The sequence below is a fragment of the Papio anubis genome, chromosome 13 (assembly GCF_008728515.1).
Source record: "Papio anubis isolate 15944 chromosome 13, Panubis1.0, whole genome shotgun sequence".
NCBI lineage: Eukaryota > Metazoa > Chordata > Mammalia > Primates > Cercopithecidae > Papio > Papio anubis.
In genome coordinates this window covers 93,713,122-93,737,529 of record NC_044988.1, presented here as the reverse complement: position 1 = coordinate 93,737,529, position 24,408 = coordinate 93,713,122, and the positions used below count along the sequence as shown (strand labels likewise).

Below are 24,408 nucleotides of genomic sequence, written 5' to 3'. Positions count from 1 at the left end.
GGCCAGCTCCTATGTCACAGCTGCCAGGAGCAGGCCGGGGAGAACAATGGAATTACCTCATGAGCGCAGAAACTGGCTGATGAGTATCAGAATTATTTGGGGAGCTTCAAGAAATCCTGGGATTACTGAATGGGGCCTGGGAAGTTGTGTTTTTCGAGGTTCCTCAAGAAATTGTGCTGCAGACACTGTTTTAAGTTTTGGATCTACTGGTTTAAAAGCAAAATCTCCAAAGCCATTTTAAAATCTTCATGAATTATAAGTAACTCCCAGTCACCCTGTTTTATTTCGACCATGGAGAAAAAGTACAGAGGAAAGGCTGCCTGTGGAGAGACTGTAGGGCAGACGGTGTCACAGCAGATCCGAGTCCATGTGCGGAAGCAGCAGCCGTCTGGCCCTGGGAGTTTCCTCCAGGAAAAGCCCGGTCAGCGAATGCCTGCAGGCAGCAGGTGTCAGGAATCACCTGCCCGATGCCAGCGCTGCTCTCGTCTGGAGGGCCAGACTGTCATCAAGTCAGTGACGACAGCTCAGACCACTGGAAGGTTAACTTTACGTACAAAAACAAAATTCAAATGATTTCCTTCAGAGCTGGAGTTTTCTTAGGTTCACATTTATAAATTAGTCTTCACAGTTAATCCTGTTTGGGAACAAGAAATAAGGAACACCTTTCTGGTTTCCTACACATGATACAGGTGTACATTAATTCTTGGCTTCCGTGGCCCATGGACTTCAGTTTGTGAAGGGTGAGTGGCTACCATTTTTGGATCATCTACTTTGTACTAGCTAACTTGCATATTTTATTTCAGATTCTGTCAGCAATCCTGAAGGTAGATAGGTACTATTAATCTCATTGTACAGATGAGGAAACTAAGGCTCAGAACGGCTAAGAAACTTGCCCAAGCCCAAAGTCACGCTAGGAAGTTGCAGAACCAGAATTTGTAAAGGACAGCCCTTAGCTTTTTTACATCCCATCCTTCCTTCCCATGGAGGAAAATGCTTAACACTGATCATGAAATGAACCGCCAGCATTCAAGGAGGTGATGAAATGCCTGGTACACAGCAGGTGTCCAGGAGAAGATGGCCCAGCCTGGTTGCCAGGAAGATGCCCCTGCTTCCCGATGCCATTTGCCTGTGATGCTCTGGCAGGTGCAGGGCTCTCATCGTCACTCACCAAGTTATAAAACATAGATGAAAATATGAGCAGAATCTCCACTCCATGGAAAAAAATGACTTCCACTTTATCCCTTTACAACAGAGTAAATTAAGCACACAGCTTGATTGAAAAGATACTAAGAACTAAACTGAACTCGGTACTAACCATTTTCAAAGGCTCACTACACAAATCACACGGTCTCCTGCGAGTCTCCTGTTAGCATAAGCCTTGACAGGTCACTGGAGGAATTACCCTAAAGATTCACATTACAATCCAGATACAGGGGGCTGCCGTAGCTCGCTGAACCACCTGCCCTTGTTAACCCAGCTAAGATTGTCCCCAACAGTATAAAGAAAGGACTTTTGAATTTGACTGTCAGTGACGTGTGGCCAGCGCCCCTCCCTCAGCTGCTCTGCCTTCAGCATCTGCTGTAAGGCTGGGCAGCCTTTTGGGGAACCTGCTGAACCCTGTGGTCTTAGCTGTTCTAGGCTACCAGGTGGCCACTCGAAGAGAAGACGACTCAAGTAAGGCAAAGTGGTGCTGGCTTTGATAAGGCACGGTGCATCCACGCTCAGGTGCTGGACGTCCAGACGTGCATCTGCTTGGCCACCTGGTGCACGTAGCCAATGTCAGGTCTCTGGTCGGGGTCAGGGTAGATGCACATGCTGACCAGTTCTCGTAACTGCAGGGGAGAGAACGGTGTGTTATTCTCAAGAAAGGAAAGCAGCCCTGTTGAGGCTCCGCACTCTGCAGTCTGTCTGCATGAAGGCACTTCCTCCTCAGAGCAACCAGACAGTCCTGTTTTCCCCGTTAGAGCTGAAGAACGGTGTTTAGCTGGGGCAAGTAAGGGGTGCGCAGCCGCGTGGCTCCCAAGGGCTAGCCAGTACCCTTCCTAGGCCTGTCTAGTCCCAAAGACTGTGCTTTGAGACTCTAAGAATGGTTAACCTCCAAGTAATTTTGAACTTGTAGCTGTCCACACCATTGGGCAAACTGTGTGTCTCTCTCTGCTGGGAAAAGTGTGTGTGTATCTGCTGTCAGTCACGCAGATGCCCAAACCAGAGGACAAAACTCAAGGCAAGGGCTTATTGATCATAATAAACGCATTAACATGCAGCAGGGCTGCAGTCTGCCCACCTCCCGGCCCCTTTATTGTGCTCATGAAAGACGGAGCTTTTAATTATACAGACACTGAAGGCTGCTCCCGCCCCGAGGTGGGGGAGGGGTGCCTTGCACCTCTGATCGCCTCCATTCTTCTGATAGCCGGAGTGCCAATTATTTTAATGGTAATTAAAATAATGACCTTAAAATGCCTACATCTTACCCTGCATCACGGGCTCATAGCCATTGGTTTTCATTTAAATACCTGCTGCTGGAGGGGTGGCCAGCCCCGCAGGCCGCAGCAGCAGGAAGCCGGGTGGTTTTGAACCAGAGGGGGCTCCGGTGGTCTCAGTGGCCACACTCAGGGAGTCTGGGGAGGGCCCACAGGACGTTCTGGAGGCCCGGGGGCTACTGCTAAGCAGGCTCCTTAGGCTGAGGGGTGGGGCCTGGGCTTCCTGTAGAATAGGGCTCCTCTCAGCTGATGGGGCATTTTCTCCCTGGGCCGCAGAGCCTTAGGGTGTCCCTCCCACCTGTGTGCATGCCTTCCAACCGAGAAGCCCAGGGGACACGGGGCCTGCAGCCTGCTAGGCCACTCCTGGCGTCTGAGGTTGCCTATGGATGGACGGCTGTTTTCTGAACCTTAGAATATTCGGGGGAGGTACCTGTGGTTGGCCTCTAATAGCTTAAAATACCCAAGAAAACCAGATTCAGGTGAAGTGTCTGTGACTCAAACTAATTTATGACGTAAACGCACAGTTGGCAATAAGTGCATGTTTGAAAATTTCAGAATTCAAGAGAAACAAAAATAATAAAGTCTTATTTTCATTTCTAAGTGGTGATATAACTTTAAAAATAGGGCCCAGAGAGAGCCAGTGCTCCGGGGAGTGAGGGCTCGTGGCCAGGAAAGGGCTGACTTGGGATGGGCGCTTCGGTGCTCATTTCAGCCTCATAACTGAAGCAGAGAGGGCAGCTCCCATTTTTAGACTGACGGCCAAGGCAGAGTGGTCATCAGCTCCAGCTGCACGGCTTGGTACACAAGTCCGCATTCAGAAGATGAGAAAGGAAAAAGCAAATGGCAACTTTGTAAAGAGATGCAACTTGTTTTTCCTCCCACTGGGAGCAGAAACACTTCCTCCAAAGGTGCAGGTCAGAACTTGGGCGCCAGGAGAGGAAGGGCACTGCGCAGCGCCCGACACTCAGCTCCTCTAGCCCTGGAGTCTGCAACGCCAGCGAGCACAGGCTCAGCACAGGCGCCCCGCGAGGACCCTCCTGCCCGGACATAGGGGCGGAGCACTCAGGACCTGCCCTGTGCAGCTTGGCCGGGGCAAGGGCGCTCCTTCCAGAGCCTCACCCCAGCTAATTGATGGACCACCAAAGAGACACGCCATCAAGAAGCAGGATGGCTCCGTGGCTGGGCGTCTGGGTTCAGATCCTGCCTCCCCGGTCTTTTTAACTTGACTGTGTCTGTCTGTTCCTTACTGGTAAATGGGTGAGGGGGAGATTCAACTCAGGAAGTCTGAACATGAGCTGTTACTATTATCCTGAGGTGATGGCCTATGGTCCTATGGGGTGGGCCCAGGGAGGCCCCAGACTCACCCACTAGCATTGACCTTGAACAGAAATAAGGGTCACATGACATTTAGTGAGCACTGAGTCACCGACTGGGCCAGGCCCCGTCCATTGGCCACTTTCGGTGGTGGTGGCAGTGTTAGCCTGGTGCCTTACCTTAATCCTTATGCTAATCTTGTGTGGAAGATTTAATATTATCCCCATTGTATAGGTGAAGAAACTGACTCAGGGAGGTTATGTGACTCACCTAGGAACAGTGCAGAGTGTGTGAACATGTGTGTACACTTTTGACCCTGCTGACCCTGCCATGCCAGGAAACCTGTCCTTTCTTCCTCACGATTATCCACCAAGGAGATTATCTATTAGTCCCATCTTCAAGGGGATGGAGCCGAGGAAGAAGATACTCACACATTCCTAGTAACTGGCACAGCCCCATGCCAGACCCGTCGGAGCTTGTGTCCGCGGCCCCTGCAGCCAGTGTAAAATGTTGACAGTAGAAGCCCAGAGTGTTAAGTCTGTCATATCATAAGGAGGAAACTGACCAGTCCCCCTGCTGTAGTTTCCTGTCATGGGAGCAGAGTGGCCACCATGAGCAGTATGGGGACGCCAGGCCTGCTGCATCCGGCCCCTGTATCTGTTCCCATGTCTGGCACGGCACAGGCCCTGTCCTGGGGACCTGCAGCGGTGGGCCTCCCACTGGAGCACCGAGTTGGCAGCTGAACAGGTGGAGGTGTGCCAAGGGCCACATCCCACTGGTTCCTACCTGGGGGTCCCACACTGGAGCTGCATGGTGAGACCCCTTCTTCAGTGCAATCACCTACTTTCCCCTCTCCAAGTCACTTTTCTAGAAAGCTCCCTTTCTGCACCGTGTAAAGTGAGCCTATCCTCAGCCCCACAGCTACGGTGTTTTGGAGCGGCCTTCATAAGCCTCGGTGGCCTCCCGGCGCTTGCGAGGCTCCGGCTCCTGCAAACTCACCTTCTCGGAGTAGTGCTCCCCGGGCAGCGGGGGGTAGTCGCACTGCTCGATCTTCTGGCACAGGGAGAAGAGATTCATCTTATCTCCGTAGAAGGGGCTCTGGAGGGCTGCCATCTGCAAGGGAGGGGGACAACGAAGATGAGCTTTCGGCCTTAAGGCTCGGAAGGACTGGAGAGGAGGCTGCTCCAGATTGGGGCATGGGCTCTCTCTGGTCCTGACCGCAGCGAGTCCAGCAGGACTTCTCCCCCGAATCGCTGAGCTGGGGGTTCAACAGAGGAGCAGGCGCACCACCATCCTGGTTATCACTGGATTAAGTGAGCACGAGGGTTTCGGTGACAAAACTTGAAAGGCAATAAAGAAGGGCAGCTGGACGCTGCGAGCCAATTCTCACGTTGCTCCCACCTCAGCCCGGGGGACCCAGGCTCCGTGCGGCAGGTTCCCAAGTGCACGGTCTGATTTCCATAAAACACGATTTCGAAGATCCCCTTAGGGGCATGTGTCTGTGCCTCGCACATTCAGGGAGCTTTCCTTACCTATGGACTGACGTTTTGGGGTGGGGTGGGCCCGAGAAGGGTGAGGCATTTCACTGTGGCTGTTCTCACCAGCCCCTGGCGGAGCTACTCCCTGTGGAATCCAGCTGCTGCTATCAGGGCAGGGGGAACAGGGGGTTCAGGAGGGAGGGAGGCAGCCTCCTGCCCCTGGATGGAGGGGCGCCGCAGCTTGTTTGAGGGAACCTTCAGGTGGGAGGGAAGCGCCTGGCTCCACAGCCAGCCCCAGCTCTGTCCCGACCCCAGCTCTGCACTTGCTGCGTGTCTGGACTTCAGTTTCCTCATGTGTACAATGGCCCCGCCCGCAGGCCTGTGGCGAGGCTTAGGCTGGCACATGGAGGCAGCACCACCAGCACGGCCATGACCACCTTTGATGAGGTGAGGCCTGCGACACTGGTTCTGCCCTGAAGGCCGGCCACGGGGGAGTGAAAGGCCTGTGGGGCGGTGGCCCCCCGTGAGTTGCCAGCTATCAGGGTGCTGCCAGGCCGCCCCACCCCCACCCCACCACTCACTCACAGGGGACTCCTCAAGGGGGTGTGCAGGGGCCACAGTGGCCCTGAGGCGGCGGTGCAGCAGTCCAGCGTGGCACCTGCTGGCCACCCCATTATGAACCCATAATGGGCAAGGGCTTCTGGTCACTCCAGCTCACTGTGGCTGACTGCCCCCGGACCGCCCCCCGAGGCCCAATGCCTCCGGCTAGTGAAGTGCTGTCAGGCGAGCGCCCTCCTGTTTGGCCCCGGTTCCCCCTCGGAGGGGCCAGGCTGCCAGGGCCACCCTGCTCTGGCTCCTTGGCCAAGGGCTCCTGGGCTCCTACTGAGGGGCCCTGGATCCCTGGGGAACCGACGCTTGTCCTCGCGCCCCAGAGGCTGAGTGAGGAGTCGTCCTTGGTAGCAGGGTTTGAGGGTGCCCGTCAGCTTGGGTTTCCTGGTCTTGCCCCATTCTCTGTTCCTCCGTGAACAGGTCTGGTGACCCCAAGGGCCTGCCTCCTTCAGGAGGGCACGGAGGAGCTTCAGAGCCTGGCACCATCCTTGGGTTTGCAGGTGGCCTTTGGGGAAGCTACTGAGTGCGGCCTGGAGGCTGTGGGCTTTCCTCAGCCCCAGGTTCAGCACCCTCAGGACCAGGAGCCCAGGCCAGGCCAGGCGCCTTCATGCAGGTGTTTAGGGACAGCATCACCTCTGTCTTCCCACTGGCTGGGAGCTTGGGTCCCTCGGAGAAGGGCTGGGAACCCATGTGGACCCTGAAACCCACCCTTGGAGGAGGGCTGCAGGGAGGGTCTGGCCAGGCAGGGGAAGTGTGAGGATGCAGAGGCCCTGCCATTTTGGGGTCTGCTGACCTGACCGGGAGCAGCTGGGAGTCTGCCAAATGCGCCACCCAGGTGACGCACGTCCAGGAATTAAAACAAGACTCTCTGGTGCAAAGGGTTCATCGAGCATTTTCAAAGGACATCTGTTGCCGTAGCAGAGAGCAGCTGAGACTCCAGGACAGTCACCTGGGGTGAGCTGGGTGCCCCCAGTTGCAGCTGGAGGATGAAGGTGGATCTTCCTGGGCACTGTTACGGTGCAGCACAGAAGGGACATTCTGAGTGCTGGTCCAGTGAACGCAGGCCCCAGTTTTTCACGTGTCTGACCCCAGAGAGGAATCGGCCAACCTTCAACTTCAGATCACGCCCATTTGCTGTGAATTTTATAAACCTCGCTGCTGGGAACTCCAAAGGCCCCCGAACGCTGAGGGGAGCACTGAGCCCCCAAGCTGGCATCCGCTTCAGATCATGTCTCTGCTCTTTCCAGCACCTTCCCCACATCGTTTCAGAAGAGCCTTTGGAATGGGGTCAGCAGTGAGCTATGCCAGAGGACCCCTCTCGGCCTTCCCCAGGAACAGGCCTCCTCCGTCCGCCCCAGCCTGCCCCCACTCCGCTGCCGGCCACGGGCCTTCCACCCTCATCAGGGCGACGGACTGTGAAGGAAGCTCTGGGCTGCGGGGATTAGAACGATTACTCTGGACGGCGAGATCTCCTTCTACCAGTGACCACCCAGCCTCTGACTGGTCGAAACAGAGAGGACACACTGTCTGGGGCCTCGTTAGAACTGCCGAAGCCATGGCTCTCAGCGCTGCTCCTCAAATGCCAAGCTCTTCTCCCTGGTGTTATCGGGGTGACACATGGCCGAGGAAAAGGGGGCGGGTGGGCCCTGGCCCCCACCAGGAGGGCTGAGAGAAGCTGGTGTGTGATCTGAGATGTCAGAGGGACAAGGGGGATCTGACTCCTGCCTGTCAGGGCCTCAGACACCCATCTCGTCACCCAGTGTCTCTCGAGCATGTCCCAGACTGAAGGGTGACTGGAGACCAGGAGGTCTGCAGCCCTGCTCTCCACCACGGAGGGGCGTCCAGGCCACTCCATCATCCGAGCAGGATTCCAAAGCAGCGTCTCGGCCAAGGCTCCGCGGATCTTCCCGTTGAGTCCGCTGTCTCGCTGGGTCTCAGTCCCAGCTGGGCACCTCAAGGCTGCTGCAAGGATGCCCCCCATGAGGATCCTGGGACTGGCACTGAACGAGTCAATTCCTCTAGCTCCGTACTTGCAGCTGAGCTCCCACATAGGTAAAAATCAGTCCTGCAGAGCGGGCAGCCCACTGGGCACCTCCATGGGTATCTGGGTAATGAGAACAGAGCCCGGCCTTCCCATATCCCAAGCTCGGGCATTGCTGCTCCCAGCTCCCACTGGGGGCTCCCCACCACCTGGCCTGCGAGTCTTATGATTCACTCCATGTTCGGGCCAGCACTCCTGATTCCAGCCTCTTCAACAAACTCTGCTGGGGCCCCACCCGGGGGCCAGAGGCAGGGCTTTGTGGTGGCTCCCACTAGCTGGGGTCAGTGCCAGCAACTCCGGTGGCCGCAGGAGGTCCTCGGTAATAGTTGATGCCCAAGTTTGAGAGAGGGTATGGGGGACTCAATGATGGGCCCCGAAGACGTCCATCACTGAATTTTTGGGACTTGTAAATGACATTTTATAGGGCAAACAGGATTTTGCAGGTGTGATGAAATGTTGGCTCCTGAGATGGGGGCATTATCCAGGTGGGCCCCAACATAGCCACAAGAGCCCTCATGAGAGGAAGCCCGAGGGAGAAGGGCATGGAAGAGGGGAAGACGCCAGGCTGACGCACACCAGAGGCTGCAGTGACACGAGGCGGAGGCCGAGGACTGCGGGTGGCCTCTCCATTTTCCATGGAAAACACAAGGAAACAAATTCACCCCCAGACCCTCCAGAAGGCGCCTGCCTGCTGACACCTTGACTTAGCCCAGCGAGACTGATTTTGGACATCTGGCGTCCAGAATCCACGAGATCTAACAGAGTAAACTTATGTTGCTTGAAGCCATCGGCATGGTGGCATCTGTCGCTGCAGCCACAGGGACGAGCACAGGGGCTTTTGAGCCTTCCAGGCCGTGCTGGGGCTTGGGGAAGGGCAGGTTTTCTCTGGCTGTGTTTGCCACCAGGACCCAGATGACCTGGGTATGTGCCCTGTGCAGGATCCTCAGCTGTAGTCCGGAGAGGGTGGGGGACTTTGACACAGCTCTTCAGGTTGGCGCCCCTGGAAGACACCACAGGCTGTGGGGGTGGGAGGCTCCGGGCATGACTGCGGGAGGCCTCTTTCCAATTACATGGCCGTGGGCTCAGATGTGGCTCCCCTCCCCGTCTGCTGGGGATATGCCTGCTTCGCCTTCCCCTTCTTCTTCCCCTTCCCCTTTCGGGGCTGCAGGAGTGGAGGGGGGTCACCTGGCACAGAGCCCCTGCCCCGTCACCCTTGGACGGGCTGGCCATGGGTGGCCACACCAGCCTGCTGCTGTGTGAGGCCGGGACTGCCAGGGTTAGGTCAGTGCCTGCCGTCCCTGAGGATGCCAATCCCCTCAGGGCTCGACTGCTGTGTTTCATTCACTTCCCACTGCTGATTGGTATCCACCCATAGAGTGGTATCTGTCCCCCCCGCCACCAACACCCTCTCCAGCTGTGATCCATCCCCCACACCACAAAGCCCTGGACGGCTGCAATCTGTCCCCTCCTCCCCCCCCCCCCGCCCCGGCTGTGGTCTGTCCCCCCGCAGCTGCGAGCCGCACAGCCCCACTTATTCCAACAAATGAGTCAGCTCGGTGGAACCCGGGCCTCAGTGCCAGGGAGCCACAAAGGCGGGGCTGCCTCGTGAAATGCACATTTAGGTGCCCACAAACGAGGACTCGGAGGAGGACGGCCCGACCCAGAATCTAGTGAGGCCTGGCACAGGATGGGCTGTGTCTGCCTCTGCAGAGCCGAGACAAAGACTCAGCCAGGGAACGGGGCTGGGAACTGCAGGGCTGGTTCTCAAGTGGAGGGCCTGGCACAGGCAGAGGGAGCCAGCTGCCGGCCTCCCGGCCCCAGCCCAGCCCCAACCCCGGGGGAGGTGGGCACAGCTCTGAGAGCCTGGCCAGCCTGTGCGTGTGTTCATATGCTGTGTGTGTGTTTATGTATGGAGACCCCCATGGTTCATGGGAGACGGGAAGCAGCTTACAAAAACACAAAGCAGAATGGAAAAAGAAACAAAAAACCATCTGACCCAGGGACGAGACACAGGAGGAAAGGAGGACGAAGCGGAGCCTCTTCGGGGACTGAGGCTGGGCTGCACTTTGGCTTCCCGCTGGCCAAAGCAAAAAGGGAAATGTGGCAAGCAGCAGGAGCCTCAGGCCAGAGGCGGGCAGAAGTGCCCGTGCTTGGCCTGCGACTGGTGGACAGGCCTCAGGGCCTTCTCTGACTCGGGCGCCTTACCCCCAGGGCCTCATTCCTTCCTCACTATGACAAGGTGGGCTGGGATCTCATTCTACATATGGGACACCTGGAGCGCACCTGGGAGGGGCTGACTTGCCCGGATCCTTCCGTGCGTGGGCCCTGGAGCTGGGATTTGGATGCGAGTGAGTTGGTAAGCGAGCTGCCTACACACAGACATGTGCTCTCCTTCAAAATTGTGCTCCCCGGCTGTCCACTATGCAGCGGGCATTTGCCCGGGCCTTGGGAAACCCAGAACGCCTGTCTCTGCCCCTCGGGATCTGACACTGGGTGGACGATGCCCACTTACAGGTGGGTCTGCATCCCCTCCTGAGACCCTACAGCAGGTGGGGGCAGGGCGGTGACCCTGGAGCCCTGAGCCCAGGGACAGCCAGGTTAGCAGTTGACATGGGTGTGATTCTGCTAGCCTCAGCGACCTTGGTGGCCAGAGTGGCCACCTGCGTAAGTGCCTGTACTCAGAGGAGTCCCGGAGAGACTGGGACTCACGACTCCTCCTGGGGGACACACACCAGCAGCTCGGTGGCTCCACGCCGCTCAGCAACTGTCGTCACCCGGGGCTTTCCCCACCTGGATTTAACACACGCACCCTCCCCGGGGCTGTTCGGAATATGCAGGCACACGGGGCCAACACCAGCAGGTTTCTTCCTGTCTCAGAAGAGTTTGGACTTACATGTCTTGTCTCCCGTGGCTAAAGACACTGACTTCCCTCCAAATTCTCTCCTACCTCCACTGACCTCCCCCGAGCCCACCCACACACCCTGCTCAACACCCGCCACCACTCCAACCCACCCGGGAGCTGGGCTGTGGAGAGACATTCGGAGGCAGGGAGGACAAATGGCTTGTCCCCCTTTCACCTGCGGGGCCCTCCGCCATCCACTGCACACTGCACAGCTGCTCCAGCTAGACCCTCATTCAAAGAGCTCCTCCTGCGACCGATGCCCTGTGGAGTCCTGGAAAGAGCACCCAGCTCTGTCAGGGCCAGGCTCACCCACAGACCCTCTTATCACCCACCTCTGCTGAGCCCCGGGCCACACCTCCAGCCAGTCTGTTAAAATGAAATATGTGTTCTTACAATAGCAGGTCACTGGCTGCCAGCCTGGCTAACATGGTGAAACCCCGTCTCTACCAAAAAATACAAAAATTTGCCAGGTGGGGGGCACCTGTAGTCCCAGCTACTTGGGAGGTTAAGGCAGGAGAATCACTTGAACCTGGGAGGTCGAGGTTGCAGCGAGCTGAGATTGTGCCACTGCCCTCTGGCCTGGGTGACAAAGTGAGACTCTGTCTCAAAAAAACAAAAGAAAGATTCTGTGAAGTGTAAGCCCTGCAAACAGATCAGAGTTTTGATCTCACAGTCTCAATCTGTAATGTGGGGAGGGGAAATCTCACCACCCAAAGACCCTGGCCACAAGACCCCGGCCACGAGAGCTGCCATGCGCCCCACGTGGCCCAGCGGCGGGCAGCGTAGCCCTCAAGTTCACGCACAAGGGCTGTGATGTCAGCCTCAGAGTCGACGGTCCCCAGGGGACAGAGCAATCAGGCTCTGCGGACAACTGCTCAGCACTCGAGGCAGGCCCTGGACACGCTGTCCTGAGCATCACTGCTGTGGACTGTCACCGGCCACAGCAGCCGGGACTGAGCTTCTTTCAGTGTGTCAGCTCCAAGCCAGACCCCACGCCGGCTCAAGTCAGCTCCAGGGAAAGTAGAAAAACACTCAGGGTTCCAACTGGAAAACCAAGCCGGGCTTGGTGTCTAACAGCCTGGGGGCGTTTCCAGAGCCCTTTCTTGTCTGTCATTTATCAGGACTAGGACAATGCATGACAGGTACTCCTGTTCTCATTTTACAGATGCGGAGGGACTCAGCCAGCTGGATGGAATCCCAGAGCCACCCAGCCTTTGGTGGTCTAGGGGAGAGGGGAGTTTGTGTGGCTGCCAACCTGGACACCAGAGGGCTTAGGCCTCCCTCCTGCCAGTGGCTGCAAGAACTTCACGGCCAAGAGTGATTCATGCTCCCCACACCCCTCGTCACCTGGGGCCCCAGTGTGGCTGGACAAAGTGGGTGGGGGACTTCCATTTGTTCTTATCGTTTCACGTCTGGGCCCATCAAAACTCAAAACGGTTCCTGTCCCTTCGTCCAGACAGGCCACCAGGTCTGAAGTGGCCATCCCCGAGACGGGGTGGTCTTCAGGGAGACCCACATTTCTGGGCCTGGAGGGGGTGGCCACCTGTCCGTGGAGAGTGATTCAGGGACATGAGGCAAGTCTGACCCCTCTCCTGACCCTGGTGCCCTGCACAGGACTGACCCTTAATAAATGATGAACACAGTCGCTGGCGTGTTAATGTGAGCACCAGGGCGACGGGCAGGGGCAGCTGGGGGTCAGGTGCCGGCCTGTTCTCCTCCTGTCTTCCCTTCCCGGACCCCATCCACTGCCATCCACCCCCAATAGCCTCCGCCAGCCTGACCCTGCAGACCAGGCCCCACGTGGGCTGAGGAGGGTGAAGGACAGGGCCCTGGTGGTACCGATGCCTCAGGCAGACGTGACATTCCTGGGTTCCAACCTGAGCTGGTAGGGTGAGCCCTGCCCTAACTGGGCACCCCCCACACGTCTCACCAAATGCTGCTGAGCCGCGGGCAGAGACTCACCTCATACAGCAGACAGCCCAGGGACCAGATGTCGGACTTGAAGTTGTAGCCGTTCTCATGGATCCTCTCCGGTGACATGTAGTAGGGCGTCCCCACTGCAATACAGCAAGGGGGGCTGCTTACACGTCATGTAGGGCAGGGGCAGGGCACAGAGGTGAGGCTGGAGGGAGGGCACGCAGGGGCAGGGAGAGACTGTGCCTCGGTCTCTGAGCAGCCCTCTCCCTCTCTGGGCCTGTGCCTGCCTCTGTCAGATGAGCAGGTGGATCAGATTAGAGGTTTCCATGCTAGCAGGACACTAAACAACTGGGGTGCTGGGGACTTGAAGCAGATTCCCTGGACCCGCCGAGACCAAGAATCAGGCTGGGAGGCTGGGCGCCACGGCTCATGCCTGTAATCCTAGCACTCTGGGAGGCCAAGGTGGGTGGATCACCTGGGGCCAGGAGTTTGAGACCAGCTTGGCCAACATGGTGAAACCCTGTGTCTACTAAAAATGCAAAAATTAGCTGGGTGTGGTGGCGGGCACCTGTAATTCCGGTTACTCGGGAGGCTAAGGCAGGAGAATCACTTGAACCCAGGAGGCAGAGGTTGCAGTGAGCCGAGACCATGCCACTGCACTCCAGCCTGGGCAAGAGTGAGATTCGTCTCAAAAAAAAAAAAAAAAAAAAAAAAAAAAAATCAGAATGGGGCTGGAGAGCTGGGGGTTGGTATTTCTGCCAGCTGCCCAGGGGAAGGGGATGCCTCGGCCCGGCTGGGGGAAGCAGCTGACTACATGTCCTTTAAGGGGACTGTTTGAATCCACAAGAATCAGGATCAGGCTCTGAAGAGTGAAAAAACCATCACTGTGGAGGTTAACCAAGATCTTGCATGTGTCAGCTCATCCATGTTCCCAACAGTGCTACGAGGCAGCATCTCCCTTTTGCAGATGGAGAAACTGAGGCTCAGTTTGCATAAGAGTGGCAGGAATTAGTTCAAACCCAGACCCTCAGGCTCCAGAAACCGAGTGCTTAGTCCTGCCTGTGGCCACCACCAGTTAGCCCATCCAGACTCGGGGTTGGCTGAGATCTCTTAAACAGGATGGAAAAGGCACTAACCAAAAAGGAAATGTGTGTAAGGCATTAAAACTAGGAACTTCCGTTCATCAAACCATACCATTCAGAGTTAAAAGGCAAGCCACAGACTGGGAGAAAATCATCCCAACACATACACCTGACAATGGACTCTTTACAGAATATATTTCAAAGCTTCTGTAAATCAATATGTAAGAGACGAACTACTCCCTTATTCAAGTGAGCAAAAGCCTTGAACACGCACTTCACAAAAGAGAATATCCCAGTGGCCAATAAGCACATGAAGCAAGGCTACTTTTCTCATTACTCATCAGGGAATGGCAAATTAAAACACTTAAGCGGCCAGGCGCAGTGGCTCATGCCTGTAAACCCACCACTTTGGGGGGCCGAGGTGTGTGAATTACCTGAGGTCAGGAGTTTGAGACAAGCCTGGCCAACATGATGAAACCCCGTCACGATTAAAAACACAAAAATTAGCCAGGCATGGTGGTGCACGCCTGTCATCCCAGCTACTCAGGAGGCTGTGGCAGGAGAAACCCTTGAACCCAGGAGGTGGAGGCTGCAGTGAGCCACTGCATTCCAGCCTGTGCAACAGAGTGAGACTCTGTCTCAAAACAAAAAACAAAAACAAAAACAACACAATGAGATACAACTATGTAGCCATCTGAATGCTTAAAGACAAAAAAACCAAAGTTAAAGAAAAACAAGGTCAGTGATGTGTGGAGCACCTGAAATGTCCATGCTTTGCTGATGAGAAGGTAAAATGGTACAACTACTTTGGAAGACCATTGGCTGGTTTCTACCATGGCCAAACACTGTCAACACTATAACCCAGCAATTCCGCTCCTAGGTAGATGCCCAAATCAGTGCTTCTGTCTATCAAAAGACACAATCAAGAATGTGCAGAGTGGCTTTGTTTGTAACAGCAAAAACTGGAAACAAATGTTGGATCAACTGGTAAACTGCAGTCTATTCACACAGTGAGATACTATACAGCACTGCAAAAGAACAAACCTCAGTTATACACAGCAAAATGAATGCAGCTCACAGACATAATGCTGGGTAAAAGAAACCAGGCACAAAAGAGCCCATTATTGTATTTCATTTATGTGAAATTCAAGAACAGGAAAAGCTACTCTATAGGAGTGGTGACCAGGAGCTTCACTGTATGTATATTATACCTCAGTTAAAAAGTGAAAGAGGGCCGGGCGCGGTGGCTCAAGCCTGTAATCCCAGCACTTTGGGAGGCTGAGACGGGCGGATCACGAGGTCAGGAGATCGAGACCATCCTGGCTGACACGGTGAAACCCCGTCTCTACTAAAAAATACAAAAACTTAGCCGGGCGAGGTGGCGGGCGCCTGTAGTCCCAGCTACTCGGGAGGCTGAGGCAGGAGAATGGCGTAAACCCAGGAGATGGAGCTTGCAGTGGGCTGAGACCTGCCCACTGCACTCCAGCCTGGGCGACCGAGCGAGACTCCGTCTCAAAAAAAAAAAAAAAAGTGAAAGAGGAAAAAGGTTTTAATGGTGAAGATGGGGCTCTGCTGCCAAGAGGGAAGCCAGAAGGCTTCAGGGCCTGTCCTCAGGGTCCCTCTTCTCCTCACAGGAAAGGCCAACACTGAGGAAATTGTGGAGGGCTGTTCCCTGACCTCCCAGTGCCTGTAGGGCTATCTCTGGGCAGCAGGGCACACGTTGGATGAGCTGAAACTGTGCAAAGATGGGAGGATTTCCTGAGGGAGTGAGCTCTCCATCACCAGAGGCATGAAAATCTCAGCAGAGGGGCTGATTTAGCAGGTCTGGGGTGGAGCCCAGGAATCTGGTCCTGTAACCTGACATTCTCCTATCAGCCCATTGAGTAGATGGCTATTCCAGAGGCATAGGCCTGGATTTTTTTTTTTTTTTTTTTTTTAGACAGTCTCACTCTGTCACCCAGGCTGGAGTGCAGTGTGAGTGTTATCTCAGGTCACTGCAACCTCCGCTTCCCGGGTTGAAGTGAATCTCATGCCTCAGCCTCCTGAGTAGCTGGGATTACAGGCACGTGCCACCAGGCCCAGCTAATTTTTATATTTTTAGTAGAGATGGAGTTCCACCATGTTGGCCAGGTTGGTCTCGAACTCCTGACCTCAGGTGATCCATCTGCCTCAGCCTCCCAAAGTGCTGGGATTACAGGTATGAGCCACTGCGCCTGGCCTGGCCTGGATTTTTAAGGTTGCTAAACTGAGAACATTTTCACTGGCCTGGAGACATCATGTCGTGTGACAGAGGCTGCTGCTGTCCTAACCAGAGTCTCTGTGGGGAGTTGGAGACCCAACGTGGCAAAGGCTCGCTGAGATGTAGCCTGTGACACAAGGAGGAGAGGACCCAGGACGCTGGCAGGAGAATGGACCATTCAGGGGCTGGATTCAGAAGGCGCCGGGTCCAGGCCTCAGGGTTTCACAGTCAGGAGATTTCGGGAAAAACACAGGTAACTTTTAATTTCATGAAGGAAGCATTTAAAAACACAAAGCTCCCAACTACCACTTAGTGTCATACTATGATTTTTAAAAGAAAAGACAGCTTGGCACGATTTAGAAAACCCATTTCTCAGTGGCTGGGCACGGTGGCTCACGCCTGTAATCCCAGCACTTTGGGAGGCCGAGGTGGGTGGATCACCCAAGGTCAGGAGTTCAAGACTAGCCTGGCCAACATGGCGAGACCGTGTCTCTACTAAAAATACAAAAATTAGCTGGGCGTGGTGGTGTGCACCTGTAATCCCAGCTACTTGGGAGGCTAAGGCAGGAGAATCACTTGAATCCAGGAGGCGGAGGTTGCAGTGAGCCGAGATTGTGCCATTGCACTCCAGCCTGGGCGACAAGAGCAAAACTCCATCTCAAAAAAAAAAAGAAAAAAAGAAAAAAGAAAACCCATTTCTCAAAACTGAGGACAGTTCTTTACAAAACAACATTTTGAACTTTATTATATTCTTGTTTTTTCTTTCTTTCTTCTTTATTTTTTTTAAGACAGGGTCTCGCTCTGTCACCCAGGCTGAAGTGCGGTGGCGTGATCTTGGCTCACTGCAACCTCCGCCTCCCAGGTTCAAGTGATTCTCCTGCCTCAGCCTCTCTAGTAGCTGGGACCACAGGCGCACCCCACCACGCCTGGCTAATTTTTATATTTTTAGTAAATATGGGTTTCATCATGTTGGACAGGCTGGTCTTGAACTCTTGACTTTGGGTATCTGCCTGCTTCAGCCTCCCAAAGTGCTGGAATTACAGGCATGAGCCACCAAGCCCCGCCTAAAATTCTTTGTAGAGAGAGGGTCTCGCTATGTTGCCCAGGCTGGTCTCAAACTCCTGGCCTCAAGCAGTCCTCCCACTTTGGTCTCCTAAAGTGTTAGGATGATAGGCCTGAGCCACTGCATCCGGCCTTGTTTTTCTTATCTTAATGGAGATGGATGAAGAACAACCTCGCAGTTTTGGAGAGGCTGTGAATGGTGTTGGAAGTCTCTGCTCTGGGCTGTGAAAACCCCAGGGGCAGGACCTTGTTGGTTGCTGCATCCCAGTACCCTGCGCAGGATGGCTCACAGTGGGTGCCTTGTGGGCGTCCGCTCACTGGACGAATGACTCTGCCTGCTTGTGAGCTATGTGGCGGCGTGTGCCACTGACCACAGTTCTTCCTTGCAGCTGAACACAGTGCTTATTTAACTGATGGCTGCCCGGAGCTGAAGTGTCTGAAATGTGATTATTGCTTTATCAGGACACCAAGTTCCTTTTCACGGCAATAATCCCCAAGCACAGCAGCCCTCACTTAAAGCCCTGTGTATGAGAAAGGTGTGATCCTCTATGCATACTTGATGAGCGAAGCCAGGGGCTAACCGCTACTCAGCAGAAAGGGCTGTCAGTCAGCATATGAATCCGTGTGGCGTTCTACTGGGAAAGCAAATCACGACTTCCAGTCGCAACACCTTGTGTATTTTGGTCATGCGGGAGCAAAAGGAAAGGAACAGGCCAGTGTGAAATGGATGGCTTGCTGTAGCCAGCCATGGGATGAAACACACAGTTCTCGGTGAACAGTGGGAGCCTCAGGACATATGTAAGTGGATTCCAGCACCCAGGTGCTATGGATGGAGGTGCCCACAGGTTGGACAATGATGGAGGGCAGATGGGGTGCACACAGAGATGACAGGGGACAGATGGAGGCAGCGACTCCTGTCCCCAGTGAGAGACACCACTGTTCACCCTCTGGCTGACATTGCACTTGCTAGACCCCTGGCCGAGCCCCTTCTGTCTGACCCCATAGGCTCTTCCCACCCCCAGTCTCCTCTGCTCACTGCGGATCTGCCTGGGCCTCTACAGGAGGGGCGCTGTAGGGAGAGGTCACCTACACTGGGGCCAGGCTGTGGCCTGGAGCTGCGTTGGCCAGGTCCATCAGAAAGCAAGGGCTTGGAGTGGTTGGCCCTCAGCCCGGGTCCTCCCACAGTGGCCACTCCAGCCCCTGCCCCAGCCCCAGTCCCAGCCTGCTTTTCCACTGGCCTCTGTGCGTTTGCACGTGCTGTTTCCTTTGCCACCTTGTGGGCTCCTTTAAGGTCCCCTCCCCTGGCCAGGGAGAGCCAGCTGCTCAGCAGGACCCAAACGTTATGTTTGTCCCTTTGTTCCATCACCACTTCCTCCCTCCGCTGGGTCTCCAAGGCAGGCTGACAGATCCCTGTCTCAGCCTGGCTTTGTATTGAAAGCCTGGGCACATAGGCAGAGAGAGGTTTGGGGCACCAGCCCTCCGTCCCCTCCTCTCTTCACCTCACTCCTCTGCCACCTCACTGCTTTTCCTGCTTACCCCATTTCCACTGGTGTAAGGAGAAAAGACAAACACCCAAATGCAATTTGGAGCTTTCTTGTAAGATGCTAGTGTTGCAAACTGCCATCCATTCATCATCCACCCAACTGTCCAACCATCCATAATTATCTATCGTCCGTCTGTCCATCCATCCATCCATCCATCCATCCATCCATCCATTCATTCATCCATCAGTCTGTCCATCACCCATCCATCCAGCCAGTCACCTGCCCACCTCTATCTAAGATTAACTGAGCCTTGACCCTGCTGGGACCTTGCAGGAGTGGGCCCATCAGGAGGCAGGGAGTTAGCTGTCTGTCCTAGGAAGTATCCAGAAAGAGCCAGTTGACCGCGTCTATCAAGGAAGAACCAAACTGATCCGTGCTGCAGCTGAATTGCCTAGAAAGGCTGGTTAAAAATCTGGATCCCCAGTCCAACTCCAGACCTGGGGGCCAAAATCTCCAGGGGTGGAACTTGGACACCTGCATCTCTTACAAGAGATGTTACTGGTAGTTTCCGTCTAAAAGGAGCTGCCAAAAGGCCTCACTCACCCACCCCACTCTTTCAGATGCTCGGTGAGCATCTGTGCAACAGAAAGGTAAAGAAAGTGAAGGAACTGTGAAGGCTTAACTGAGAGAGGCTTGGCTCATCCTGAGCCGGGCAGCACAGGGTCCTCAGGTCTCTGCCTCCTGGCAGGTTCCCCAACCCCCTGACCCAGGGGAGGGGCTGCTCCCCCTTCCATCTTAAAGTCAGGGTGCTGTGTCTCGCGGGGGGCAGGGTATCCTGGACTGGAGCTAGGGCTGTGTGAAGCTACAGGAGCAGATACAGCACCTCTTCCTGTGATGCCAACTTGTCTGGGAATAAGTCACGTAAAGCCTGGTGTCTATGCCGACAACAGCCACTCACACATTACGGAGCACAATGCCCAACTCGCATGAGTTTTGAAGATAAAACGAGAGATTTCAAAGAAACCGCCAGCCTGCAGCGGGCCACTGGAGGACGCATCCCCAGATGCGAGGGGAGCTGGGATTCTGAGGAAGTCGGGGAAGCTGGCAGGAGGAGGGGCATCCACGGACAGGGGCCCTGCCCAGGACGACCTCCTTATCCCGGCCCATCTCCCGGCGATGCTGAGACGCAGAGGCAGAGCCCTGTGCAGGCTGGGTTTCAATGCCCCTCGCAGCGACTCCCACCGCCCCCTCCTCTCGGTGGGGGACAGAGCTGTGTGTATGAAAGAAGAGCCTGACAAACCCTGACCTTCCCGGAATCTTTACCTAGAACTCCCCGATTTCAAACCCAGCAGATATCAGAGGAGAATGTGGGATCTGAAAGAGGGAGGTTGATTAAAGGGGTCCCGCTTCTCCAAGATGCACCGCTCCTGTCAAAACAAACTTTGCCATGTTTTGAAATGCTCTCGGTGTTTGAAACATGTTCATTAGCTATGAAAAAGGCAGATTTCACAGGAAGGGGAGGCTGGTGCCTGCAAGCTGCCCCTCTTCCCCAGATGGTGGATTGGAAAGCAGCTGGAGAAATGTGGTCTCCTTGCCGACATCCGTCCAGCCGGCGGGACATCGGGCTGGGTGGCTGTGCCTTGGCACCGAATCCTCCACGGGACAGGCAGGGGCAGGTGGGGACAGCAGTGATGTGGAGCTGGAGCTGGCTGGGCTGGACCTGCTTCCTCCACTCCCTGGCTGAGAACAGAAACTCTCTCAGTCTTGGTCCTCCCATCAGGAAAACAGAGGGTCCCCCCCAACCTCTGCAGATTTGGTTTCCCTCTCTGGAAAATGAGAAGCGATTGTTGGAGGAGTGTTTGGTTCATGGTGAAGATTAAACGGATTCTCCTACCAGGCTGTACCTTCCACAAAGGCGGGGGCCAAGCCAGCCTTCCCAGGGAACGGCCGGGCCCAGCACAGATCCTCATCAAATGGATGAATGAATGAATGAATGAACCAAAGAGCTGGAGTTTACATCCCTTGCTGGCCCCTTAAGGCCCTTCCCTCTCTTTCCCTCCCCTTTCGGCATCAGCTCATCTCTTCCTAACAGTTTGTTCCCCTAAAAATGCCAGGAATGTGGCAGACCTGTGACTGCCACCCAGGGGTTAGTGCTCAGAACCTTGGCCGAAACTCAGGCCTGAGGTCCATCTGCTGAGGCAGGGATTCTGGGCCCGAGGGACTGACAGATCATTCCCAGGCGTCCTGCACTGTTGGGATGGGACACAGGGTGGGGCTGGGCAGGAGGTGGCCTGGGATGCATCTGCTTGGCCCTCCGTGCCTGCACTGTCGGGTGTCCCCAGGGATGCCTGGCCATGAAGGTCGTCCGTCCACTCAACAAATGTTCCACAAGGGTCCCCGTGCCAGGCCTGGGCGCAGACACATCACAGCATGGTGTGATCCCCTGCAAGGCAGCGCTGACACACACCACGAGAGGAGGCTCTGTCCTTCCCTGTGGGGCCCAGGCTGAGCTCCAGGTCCCCCACCAACACCCACTGTTGGCGAGGTCAAATGGGCTTTTCCTCGAGGAAGCAGTGCTCAGAGCCCTAGGTGTTCCTCGCACCCGAGGTCTCGCTGGGGATTCTCTCTCGACCCCTTCCCTGGGCACCCACAACCCAAACCCTCCCTGGGCTATGCTGCAGGCTGATGCCTGGAGATGGGCTCCTTGCTTGAGCTGATTTCCCGTGGGGCTCTGGTACCTGGCTGCTGGGTGACCAGAGGGATGTGGTCTCTCTTACTTCCCTGAGCCTCAGTTTCATCATCTGTAAAATGGGATAATAAGCCTTGTGATGATTTACAAAAAAGCAAAATGAGCAAAATGTGGTTTTTTTGGTTTTTTTTTTTTTTTGAGATAGAGTCACTCGCCCAGGCAGGAGTGCAGTGGCGCCATCTCAGCTCACTGCAAACTGACCCTCCTGGGTTCAAGTGATTCTCCTGCCTCAGCCTCCCGAGTAGCTGGGATGACAGGCGGCACCGCCATGCCCGACTAATTTTTTCGCTGCATTTAGTAGAGATGAGGTTTCACCATATTGGCCAGGCTGGTCTCAAACTCCGGACCTCAACTGATCTGCCTGCCTCAGCCTCCCAAAGTGCTAGGATCACAGGCGAGAGCCACCATGTCTGGCCAACGAAAAAGCAAAATGTTTTTTGAACTCTTTTTTTCTTCGTCATTAACTCATCTTTCAGTGAGTTCAGTGGCTACAGAGAAACGAAATGAGAGTGGCTCTGGGAGGGGTGGCGCCAGCCTGGGCTCCTGGCCACCCTGGGGCTCTGTTTAGAATGACGGAGCTCCACACCTGCCCTGCCTGCCCACAGCGGGCCCCAAGAGGCAGTCCCACCTGTCCCCTCAACATGCCACCTGGCACAGACTGTGTCTGTCCCCTTGAAAACTGCATAATTGCATATCCCCAGCACACAGCCCAGGGCCAGGCAGTAGGCTCAAGGAAGGAGAAGGAAGGGGTTTGCGCTTCAGGGCCAGGCTAAGCCCCGGAAGACCCAGTGGGGCCCTGACCTCGAGTGCCCGACGGGGTCATCCCCAACCAGACCTGCTCCCCCAGACCCCAAGAGGCAGCAGCACGGGCCCTGCCTGGGCCTGGGTGTGACCAGCCGCCCTTCCCGCCCTGTCACCCGTGGCTGTCACCGAGACTGCCCTGTCACTACAGCCGAGCAGCCAGGCCTGCCCGCCCGCTCTCCCAGCCCCATGATTTGTCTTGCAGCTGCTGCCTTGCTCGGAGCGAGACACTTGCTTGCAGCTTGTGAGCTGTGTATAGGCAAATCTTTCATTTTTCCTGCATTACGCCGGCGTGTACTGTCACTTAATTTTTATGTATGCAATCCTTCCTGACAAATATGATCTGCTGCCTGGTAATTCGTCTGACGCTCATTCTGTTCTGCGCTCTAATTACGGCTCCTATTTCTGACACCGAGGCAGCCGCTCTGCCACCGCTGGGTACCGCACCTGTCAGCCCGACCATGGCACTGACTAATGCCCTTTCATGCCAGCCTTGTGTTAGCAAATACAGAGGTGGGGAGGGGCCCGGGAGGGGGAAGTGGGAGGAGACCAGATTTGCATAAGCCCAGCTCTTGGGTCAGCAGCCTTAGGGGACGAGATGGTTGCCGGGGCAACATGGCTGCCAGCACAGCATTCCCACGTAGTAGGTGCACATGAGGTGCGGCAGATGCATAATTCATCCCCACGCACAGGGCGTGCAGTGTCCCCGGCCCCTGTGCCCCTCCTGAGTCATGATGCAATGGTAATTAGTTCAATCTCTTGCCCAACCAAACGTGCGTGCAAGACTTAGTCAGCAGTCTGCAGAACCTCTTGGTGGAAGGGGCTTTGGCTCGGCACTGTCTTTGGGCTTTGGCTTGGCACTGTCACCATTATGGAAGCTGGTGGGTGCAGGCCCTTGGTTCTGGGAGCTCGTCCTGCTGAGGGACTTGCTCAGCTCCGTGCAGGCCTCAGCTCACTGGCCATCTCTCCTGGATGCTGGGCACACAGCCCGGAGCGGGGACAGGCCCCAGGAGGGCTCCTTCTACCCATCATGCGGCCTGGTCGCCGCTCGGAGGGCTTGGGAAGAGCCCGGCTTATGAGGGCGGCCTTCTCCCAAGTTCCAATTCCTTCTCATTAATATAATAAGTGCACCAGTCCAAGTCAATAAAATCATACTGTCGGATGAGACGCATCTCTGCCCATTCCTAATGATGCGATCCTAACCGGCTCTGACGGAGCGCCGCAGTCTCTTTTCTGCAGTGGGACAGAGAAAGGCTCGGTGCTGACTGACAGGGGACAGGAGGCAGCGGTTTGACCTCTTCTCTTTGGCAGCTTCCCTTGAATTTCCTGGTCTTTTCGAAGCCCTTCAACCACATAGGTAAATAGTCCCAAAGTGACCGAAACACTTGGTTTTTCACAAGGGAAGTCAATGTTTGAGGGAACAGGGAAAGACAAGGCTTCCTTCCAGCAACAGAGAGTCGGTGGCCTGGGTCCCCAAAGGGGGGCTCCGACAGTATCCGCCGAGGCCCCGGCCCTCGTTTCCTGGAAGCAGCGTGGGTTCTGGAAGGAGAGGCCTGCTGCCATGTGACCTCAGGAAAATCTCTCGAGCACCTGGATTTCAGATTCTTCTTCTGCTAAAGGGAAGGATCGCTGGATGCTTGGGGCTGTCAGGGGCATGAGTGGAGTGTCCCATACTCCCCGGGGGTAGGTAGGTCCTGACACATCTGCCCTTTGGAGCTAAAGGAAGAGCTCCTGAGGCCTGGCCAGGTGGGGACGAGAGTTTCAAAACAACCCCCTCCCTGCCAGCCCCGCTGGCTCCAGCAGCTGCTGGGAGCCGCTTTCTAGGCTCGTACATTTCTCCTAATTGTGTGCAACGCGCTGAGAGTCTCCCTGGAATCTGTGTGAACAGTGACACTTTCCACAGGACACTGTGACTTCCAGAAAGTGCCTCCGCCCAGACAATGCTGCTCTCTCTCACACCCCACTTGCTGCAGGCACTCGGGTGTCTGGGGATGGGAGACGTCCTGGCTTGAGCCGTGGAGTGGGGTGGAAATGAGCTGGAATGGGGCGATGTTCAAGGAGGTGGCGGGCAGCTCCTGGGGCCCAGCTCCCTCCTGGGGAAGCAGATGCTGGTGGGCGCAGCACACAGCGGGTGGGCCTGGGGGCACCTTCCTCTGCAAACGCACCTCAAAGAGCCAGGAGCTAGCCCCGAGAAAGCAGGGGCCCTCGCCCACTCCATGGGCCTCTGGGAAATGTGCCCACAGATGGGCA

At 55.6% G+C, this 24,408-nt stretch overlaps 1 protein-coding gene across 4 annotated transcripts in view; it reads right to left on the bottom strand.

Annotated features, from left to right (window-relative positions):
• Positions 1–235: 235 nt before the first annotated feature.
• Positions 236–24,408, bottom strand: part of NEK6 (NIMA related kinase 6) — a 97,438-nt gene continuing 73,265 nt past the window's right edge. For all 4 annotated transcript variants that reach the window (XM_003911246.3, XM_009188125.4, XM_003911249.5 and 1 more), the window contains exons 8-10: positions 12,787–12,881; positions 4,794–4,907; positions 236–1,832 (exon numbers count right to left, since the gene is read on the bottom strand). In XM_003911246.3, coding sequence (XP_003911295.1) covers positions 1,722–1,832; positions 4,794–4,907; positions 12,787–12,881 — 320 coding nt within the window. In that variant the 3' untranslated portion in view covers positions 236–1,721. The remainder of the gene's footprint in view (positions 1,833–4,793; positions 4,908–12,786; positions 12,882–24,408) is intronic.